We start from the raw sequence: 9,629 nt of genomic DNA, 5'->3' as shown, positions 1-9,629 counted from the left end.
GACCTGCAGTATCCTAAAAAGCCATTCAAAAAGTCCCATTATTTAGAATTTGAGCAGAATGTAGTTTAGCTTTCAGGTATTCTACTCCTAATGAACATACAAAGTAAGATTTAAACTATATTCCGCTAGCAGACTAGCTGAGTTTATTCCATCCCCTGCTGTTTTACTACACATGAACTTTGAGATTTTATGTAGTCTGTCCTGGCAAACACCTTTGAACAAACACCTAGATGTAGTATGTAACTGGATTATATAACAGTTAGATAGCCATTTCTGCAAAGGCATTTGATCTGCAGCTAGTACTGCAGCAACCAGCAAGAAAGCAGCACAGGTGCAGTACTAAGATTTTCTAACAAGCATCACAGCCCATGACAACAAAACCAGTTCCTTCACTTCAATTACTTGGTCCAATTAAATTTGATTGGGTATCTGGATAAATGCACTAACATGCCATAACACAGCAGAAGCAGAAATAAGTAAGAGGTTTTTTTGGTTTTAAGCAAAGTTGAGTTTACATCCTAAAATTAGAACGCTGTTTTCTTATCAGAGATTAAGTTATAGTGCACACTCATTGAAGACTTTATGCATAGAATATTTAAACACCTTTATCCAATTTACCCAGGTTACAAGTGACACATGAAACATTGTGGATTCCCTGACAAAGAACCTGAATAAGCAAACTCGACTTCAACATTCTACAAGCCACTCAATCAATGACACACATCTAAAACTTGTTTTGTGTTATGATGCACCTTCACAAGCTTTTCTTTTCCAGTTTAGCTCAGGATTATTTCTTTATATTTACCAATATGTAACATTCCTCATTCTCCTATCAGTCTGGTTTTCATCCTGTATGCCTTTTTTATTTTCTGTCAGGCTATTGCATTTATTTTCCTTGTCAAACCTGTTTATTTCATGGATGATTACTACTATAACTAAGACCTAAGTCCTGTTTGTTAGTGAGGTATGAAACACCCTCCAAGCTACAGAAACCAAGCAATACACATTTCATGTTCTACTACTGCTTCCCAAGGAAATGAAGGTCTGGTATCTTGCTTATATGAGAAACAAGGTTTTAATCTTGCTTAGTACAAGAAAACACAATTGGGTCTAGCTATTCAAAAGGTGCTTCAAGTCACATAAGTCTGGGGGCTGGTTTACACAATGGAGAATATTTTTAAAAAGCTTGGAAGTGCTTTTTCTTCACTTGCCATAATAGAAGTTCTACTTTTAACTAGAACAGAAGTTGAACACTCTAAAGCTACGATTACAAACACTGCTCCTCTCTCTTTGAAATGCATCTGCTATAAATAAATCTGATACTGAGCCTATAAAAGTCTTTGTATGAGGGCTATGAAATTTAGACTAAAAATGGGTTTAAAGAGGTAATGTATGAGCATGGAATTGTAATTCTTAACCTATTAACCTCAGTGTTACAGGCAAAATTTAGTAAAGAAGTGCAACCTTCTACTGATTTAATACCATTTAATTCCTCTTTTTCTCTACTTCTGTCCCAACGAGACCAGGAATTAGTACTGCAGAAGCTCACAGGCAGCAGAACCACCCCACCAGCCAGTTGTCCCACAGTTCATTGCACCTTCTGAATGCTGCAGTATTAACCTCCCACTTCTCCAAATCACCCTCATATTAACAGAAAAGGATTCTATACAGACTATACATTATACAAACCCTAGCTATTCCTAAAGGAAAGCAACACATGAAGAACTTAGGAGAGACTTACCCATATTGCCAGTTTAGCTTTGTTCCCATCAACTGAAATAGTTTTCACCTTGAAGTCCACACCTAGAGAAGGAAAAATATTTTAGTTCTTCAAACATACTACAGCTATCTTTTAAAAAGAAAATAAAGAGAAATGTAAAAAAGATAAAATCAAACTCTGAAAAAAATCTGTGTTTTGACATGAGCAAGAAGAATAAGTTCCATCAGCTATTTATGAACCTTGCTCAAAATGCAAGGTTTCCTTGCTGACGGACTTTTCCAAAAGCCTAAGGGCCTTTTAAGTCATTGACTGAAAATATTGTATGGAAGTAAAGCAAATACTACATCTCTTGTATTAAAGCACATATGCCAGGACAAGTTTCCAAGTTTGTAATTCAAATGGATTAACTTTCTCTTCATTACTCCAAACATGTTCTCCAAACAGACAACAAGGTAACGGTTCTGCTGCTCAGTCATCTACTCCAAGACGTAGCAGCTCTTCCCCCTTCATGCGTCCTCCACCTCCAGGAACTAGCAGCCTATCAATTGCTCAAGGACAAGCTGCACAAAATTCAGGCCAAGGAGAACAATATGTTAGTGACTGCAAATTTAAAGGATAGAGTGACACACATCTGTTTGAGAGGCTCAGCACAGTTATGATCCATTATGCTTTAATTTAACCCTTGGGTTACTAATAGCAAGTAGAAATATGTTTCAAGTATTTTGGAGCAACTTTCACTTCCCACCAGGCAGCAGCTCTGAAATGAAGTAGCAGTGTGGAAAGTTGATACTTTTATGAGAACAACTTTCAAGTGCAACAGCAACCTTTTTGCACTTGGAATTACAATGTCAACCATCACACTCCTTACCAGAAAAAGAATTTAACTATTCTAATAAAAAATGAGTAGAGCCTCAGGATGAGTGCGGTGCACTTACATTCCCAAATTTATGCAGATTACAAACAAATACAAACAGCTGCCAAAATACATTCAACTTAAAGTCACAGAGGATATATAGGATGAGTAAGAAAGTGCATATTATAAGCAGCTTTAGACTTCAGTTGCACTGAAGTTTAAAAGAGCTTTGTTTCAAAAAAAATGAACACAATTTTTATTCCAGTGCTTCACAGCTTCAGCTCACTGAAGTGTTCCCTGAAGTGTCAGGTGTTTTGCAGACAAAATTCTGCAGTGGAAGAAGACCATACTCTATTTCAAGCAAAACTTTCTCAAAGTACATCAACTTTTGTAGTAACTGAACAGAACTTACATTTTTTTCCATGTACTTGGACTCCTAGCCCCTAACATAGCAGTAATACAATGCTCGATACCATGTACAAGGATGGTACATTATTCTAGAGTTACGTTCACAGAAAAGAACAGTTGCTATTAACTTTATTTTAAACACCAGTTCTTAGAACTTTACCTAGTTCACAGAAGTCTGCTATGCTACCAATTTGACTCAATTTGATCCTAGAGAACATTCTGTTCTGCCCACTTTTCAGTACTCAGCAGTAACTTTTAGACTAAGAGAATTTCTTTCTTCCACTGTAATTGCATGTTTCTCCCCCTGAACTCCAAAAATCACCATTTTCAGTTCAGTCAGCCTGTCCAACAGTTCACAGGGCATTCTTTTATCCATTAATCTGGTACCAAACCTGTAACTGCAAATATTACAAATCTATTGGGTACTTAACATGACAAAATACGTCATAATAATTTCAAGAAACAAAACTTTCTTCCTCAAGATAAATATATTATATGTATTCTGAAGCCACAGTATCCTTCTCCCATTCAGTAAACAGATTCAATTATCTTGTGCCTGCACGGTTCTGCAATTTTCATTTAATGGAAATTAATATATACACCTTTATGTTAGCCTTGCTGCTGGTTTAAAATTCACTTTACATTTTGCAAGAGCAATGCAAGTAAAATAAGAAACTAAAATAGTGACTAAACCCCATGTGTTAAACAGACTGTTGAAAAGCAAAAGTATGAAAATGAAATAATAGCATACCAAAATATACCCTTTAAAGTGATTGAGGCATGTCAAATATAATTCTAACAAACAAAGGAGCTCAACACATATAAAAGCCAATTAACAAAAAGAAAGCTTTTAAATACGTAGGTTTTTGGTTGTCAATCTGCCATAATGGCAGACAAGTAGAAAAAAAAAATTAAAGCTCAAGAAAATCTTGTGGAATTGACAAACAGGATACTTGTATTTCCTAAAACCAACAGTGAAATACAGACATGTTTGTGACAGGTGTCAGTTCTGACCTTGCAGGAGTGATGTGTCTACCCTTGACAGCAGAAAGCTGACAGTGCTTTCCACCATGCCTTGGAAGGCAGCCAGAAACAAGACAGCACTACTAGACTGTACTCCTGTGTGTTAACACCCCCTTCCTCAGCACTACACACTAACATACTATGGACTTACAATCTGCAAGAAGCAGCTCTGCCACTGATACTGCTCTCACATTCAGGCCAGTAATGCCACGCTGTATTTATAGGAAGTGCACAATCAGCTACAGTGTAATACTTGGGTTGTAGATAAGTGACAAGTTGGACAGCTTAGGAGTTTGAGGACTCCAAATGCAAGGAAAGCTAAAAAAGTTAAGAGACGTCAGATCTGTGCAATACATCACTTCATTTATGAAAGGAATTGCACTGAACACTTATCTAGAATCTCTCATACAAAGAGCAAGCAAGTGAAGCAAGCACGAGCAATAAGGACAACAGAAAATACTGGGGTGCATGCAGTCTGGTAAGATCCACGTGATGAAGCCCAACAAACAAGCCAGCCTCAAGAGAATACAAGGACAGGTAATTTGCTAGGTTAAATACAATATGTTGAATCCAACTGAAGCTACTGAAGCTGAACTATTTGCCAAAAGAAGCTTATTCTGCAGAGAATATCAAAGGATTTTTAGTAAGTCTGAAGAAAAACCCACACAAAACAATCATTTAGGGTTTCTTTTAAATTGCACCCAATAGGTCTGTGCAATCTATGAAGGTAAGGTATGTCTCAACAGGTCATCACAGGGGACCAGTTGTGCTGCAGCCAAGGCTTTCTTCAGTATTGTGGGTTTGTGTGCAGTTCTTGCTATATGTTAAAGAAAACCAAACCAACCACAGTTCTCTTCACTTTCTAATCCAAATAAAAAAAATATAGTCACTTTAGCCAGTTCAGCAGTCAGTATGTAGATGACACTGAAAGAAGACATTATTTATAGTCCTTTCATTTTGGAAAAGCACCATACTCTTCAGTTTCAACAGGAAAGCCTTTAAAACCTCTTATGTCCCCTATCTCAAAGCAAAATAGTGTTTAATTAGCACAAGAAGAACTCCAAGCCAAGACTCACAAAGTGTTTTGAGACTTTACCATCTTGTAAGTACCTGAAATTGGCATCTAGGGTCTGTCTTCATGCAGCAGAATAGTTACCTCTAGGAACTCACTCCAACTGCTTTATCTATATGAACAACAAATCATGCCCTGAATTTAAAGTCAACATGTTGCTTCTCATAAATACATTCACCAGAAAAGTGGCAATGCCACTGGATAGTAGTTCAGAAAGAAAAACAAGAAAATAAATAAAAACCCAGATTCCATCCTCTACCAGTTAAGTGGGGAAAAAAATGAATCTGCTATCCCCCATGAGTGCCCCACACACCATGCTGCAAGGACTTGCACAGCTGGGGTCACAGCAGCTCTACTGCACAGCCCTACCCCAAACATCAGCTAGATGGGCCTAACAGGGTGATCTATGCCAGCTTTTGCTCAGTCTCTAGAAACTGACTTTTCCTGCCAAATGATCACATTCATTCCACATTAGTATATATGTTTCAGAACTCAAACTCTATCTGAAGTAATGCTTACAATGAGTACTCTTCCTCCTTTTCCACACCAGAAACAGAGCAGAGGAGGACCTGCCAGGTAAGATTTGCCAGCAGTAAACCTTGAATTGTTGCTATTTAACAACCAGTGGTTAGCTACCACACATGCTGTTGTGTAGTTTGACAAACGCAAAGACCAATTACTTCAGCAAGTAATTCCTTAGTTTCTCAAACAGCACACTGATGCCAGTTTTTGACACAGATAAAGAATATTATGTACAAACACCAGAACGAAAGAAAAGAAACCCCACTATTACAAACAAACAAAAAAATCCTGAAACAATAAAGATGCCCACACAGACTGAAATAGTCTTTAAGTATTCAAAACATTGTGAAAGCTGAAGTAGCTATTCTGCACTAACTTCCCGGCTCACATGGTCGACATATCAAGTAATAGGACCTGAAGTATATATGCAGTGCCAAAACTATTAGATTAGAATCCAAGATTGCTATCTTCACTACCTGATCTATTTCATTCCTGTTTCCTTCCATGCTATTCTCCCTCATAAACTGAGGTGCGGCTACTTGCACAACTTCATTTTTTATGAGCAATGGAATGAACAAAAATAGGTCACATTCCTCCCCTTGGCTTCTCAGTGCTTTATATGCAACAGTACTCCTGAATCTTATTAACATTTATGAAAAACAGATCAGTATTTAATTCTTAGTAAATTAGACAGAGCTGGTTTTGCTTACCAACAGCTGAGCTCAAAGAAAAAATTTTATATAAGCTCTTAGACAGACCTCTTCCTACAGAGAAAGTAAAAAATGCAATTGAAATGATGGTGTGACAAAGTATCTATCTTCCATAATTTCAGTTATTACATTGGCACAGAGCTGCACCACACTCCTAAAAGTTCCATTTTGTTTCCTTTGAGAACCAATCCACTCAGTGTATCCCGCATTCTGGGTCACTCTCCTCCAGCAGAACTGACCCATGCTGGTAGGTATAATACCAGCACAGCAATGACACATCACTGCCTTTTTCCCAAGCAGCTCTAGATTCTTGGCTCTCTTCCACTTTTCTCAGGAGTCTAACTGCCAAGGAACTGATTGCTATAAGTAGAAGGAAAAAAAGCCACATTGTAATTTCCTCCCCATGGAGGAAAAGCAGAAGCCACACAGAACCCAGTGCACTCAAGCACTGTCAGAAGTTGGAAGAGTTAATACTACCTGCTACAGAGTCTTAAGATAGCTACCGCTTATCATATTACATAGACACAAAGTCTGGACATCAGTATTATTAGTCAAAAATCTGATGGCTATTTTGCACAGATAAATCAGTAGGAGAGTAGTAGTTCCTACAGAAAGGCAGAAGTCTGAACTTCACTACATGTTAGACAAGTCTGAACAACCACAATTCTACACTGAAAATGTTATCAATTTTTCTGAGGTAGTATCAGCACATACTTACCAATTGTTGCTGCAAGTTCTGGGTCAAACGTATCATCTGTGAACCGCAGCAGAAGGCTAATAGAGAAAAGAAAAATAAGAGATACTATTACTACAGCATATCCATACATTGCTGGAAGCCTATAAATTGCAAGTCTGAAAGGAACAGCAAGACCACATAGCTAAATAAACTCACATCTGGGTTTTTTTTTTTTTTTGTAGGAGAGAAATTAGGGAAAAAAGAGAAGAACATGGAAAGAACAGAGCAGACATGCTCTGCTACCTGAGCCCATGTCTCTTCTCTGCATGTAGCACCCAGAATGTCTCTTTGAAAACAAAGTACCATACAAGTTGTCAAATCAGTTGCCTGAACAGTCACGTGATCTGCTTCGCAAAGCATTTTACTTCAACCTTATTCTATTTTTCTTCTTCCAGAAATCAGTACAAAAGTAATAATTTTTGTTTTGTTTCAATATTGCTTCATGCAGTATTTCTGTAAGCTTGAGAAATAAATTCCAAGTCAGCTTTTCATCCCAGAAATAACTCCTTGAGCTGGGCACACAGAGGAACAGCAAGGACAACACCCATCAGAAATAAAGACAGAGAAGCTGAGGAGTAGAATTAGCTCCCCACTGTTTTATGATTTCCTACCTTTTTATATAAAAGGACTCATGCACACAACATTTCCCCCAATCCTGATGAATGCATTTGCTACCAAGAGAAAAAGTTACAACTAAGTTTTAACAGCACATCACACCATAGCAGTGCAACGTCCCTTAAAAAAGGGCCCAAAATGCCACTGGTGTCAAATGCAAATATTTTTGTGAGAGACAAAGATTCTGAGCACACAGTTTCTAAAATCATCTGTGTATCTGTGGCAAGTGCACATGGCAGGCAGCTGTTTGCTATGACCACAGCTTCTACTCATTTCCAGGCTGGAGAAACAAAACAAAGCCTTATTTACCTTTTGGTCTTCCCCCGCCTTGTTCTTTTCTACTCTTTTTGTATGTGAATTTAGGAGTCAAGTGCTTTTTAGCATTTGTCCTGCCTTGACAAAAACAGTAACCACTGAAATTCCTTTATTTCAATGAGGATGAGTGACAACTCCAAAGACCAACATTTTTTCTCTCCTTACTCCAGAATCCCAAACCAAATGGTAGCTTTATTTATCAAAGAATAATTAAAATAATAGTAATTTTTTTAAAACCACAGCACGTAGGTTTTTACCAGTACTTTCAGATGGTTGTATCAGGATGCTATTTAAGAGCAGCTATTTTTAGTTACAACCAAAACTAGTTTCACTCAGAACAGACAAATTATGGAACCCTTATACTACTACTAGAATAAAAACATCACTTTACCAGTCATGCATGCCAAGCCCAGCCAACTTCTATCTTCCCCACCTTTTTTTCACATGTAGTTATAATCTTCCACAGAGCACAGCACCCTCACAGGGACTATATTTAAGACAGCATTTGTTCAGAAGTCAGGACTCCAACCACTTACTACACCATGCTAATACCAGTTTAACGTGTGACCTTTCCTAGTCAACCAAGAGGTAAGAGACACAAATTTAGGAATTGTTCAATATTAAGTTCCTGTACCTGAACAACTGCATTGTTATCATTTAATAGCATTTTTATCTCCTCCACGTAATTCCTCTTTTAACAAGTTTTCTGATGTAAAGAAACATGTATATTAATAGGTATGCAAAACCACCATGTGTTTTATCTGCCCCAGGAAAAATTCTTCCGTATGGCCACTCACATATAAGAGATGACCTCAACTAAAAGAAATTTGCTCAGATCATGTCTGTCACCAGGGGCCTACTGTACTAATTATCAATTCAGTAGCTAACTCAAACGAGTAACTGACAGATTTTTAACAAATATAGGCGTTTATTTTTCCAAATTAACAGCCTGTATCTAATTTAGGGTCACGGCAGAGGACACAGATTACTGCCATAAGGTGTGGTACATTCCCAGATGTCCTCCTGCATTTATATCCCACTCCCTTTACTAAGAACTATGTCACTACCAAAAAAAAAAAAAAAAAAAAAATCCCCACACAAATAAAATCCCAACCCCTTAGGGCTGGGATTTACAGCTTAACCAAAGCCATGAATAGGGCAGGGAGGAAGAAATCAACCTCAAAGTACTTGATAAAGCCTGTAATTAGCAAAAAAAGCTGTGTTAGAACCACTTCGCTGCGTCCCCATGCTCCCCCGCACACATCCAATGCTGGGTCACTTGTGACTCTATATATACATATTAGGGACTAGACATTGACCCCAAAGCGCTACAGAAATGTACAAGGGCACCTATGTCCCCACGACGCAACGCTGCGCCGGGCCCAGGCCGGCCCAAGTGACCCTGGGCAGCCCGACAGAACCCCATCTTCATTTGTTTGCAGCTGGGCCTGGCAGACACTAGCTCAGGGCCGTCGGCAGCGGGAGCGCTGGGGGGGAGGACGAGGAGGAGGGGGAACCTCTCGCCCACCGGAGGGCTGGCCGGGAAGGAGCGAAGGAGCTCCCCCCGCGGGCCCAGCCCTGCGGGGCCCAGGCCGCGCCCAGGCGGCGTTGTCCGACAAGGGGCCTAGGCTGGGGGCGGCGGGGCCGGCGGAGCC

General features: G+C 38.9%; 1 protein-coding gene across 1 annotated transcript in view; it reads right to left on the bottom strand.

Moving 5' to 3' along the window:
- Nucleotides 1-7,150, bottom strand: part of RAB18 (RAB18, member RAS oncogene family) — a 12,281-nt gene extending 5,131 nt beyond the window's left edge. The window contains exons 1-3 of the mRNA XM_017741549.1: nt 7,027-7,150; nt 1,742-1,803; nt 3-13 (exon numbers count right to left, since the gene is read on the bottom strand). Of these exons, the coding sequence (XP_017597038.1) occupies nt 3-13; nt 1,742-1,803; nt 7,027-7,135 (182 nt within the window). The 5' untranslated portion in view covers nt 7,136-7,150. The remainder of the gene's footprint in view (nt 1-2; nt 14-1,741; nt 1,804-7,026) is intronic.
- Between the last annotated feature and the right edge of the window lie 2,479 nt (nt 7,151-9,629).

The sequence above is a fragment of the Corvus brachyrhynchos genome, unplaced genomic scaffold, assembly GCF_000691975.1.
Source record: "Corvus brachyrhynchos isolate BGI_N302 unplaced genomic scaffold, ASM69197v1 scaffold167, whole genome shotgun sequence".
NCBI classification, from domain to species: Eukaryota; Metazoa; Chordata; class Aves; order Passeriformes; family Corvidae; genus Corvus; species Corvus brachyrhynchos.
Note: the sequence above shows the minus strand (reverse complement) of the source record. Positions and strands in the feature narration are given on the sequence as shown.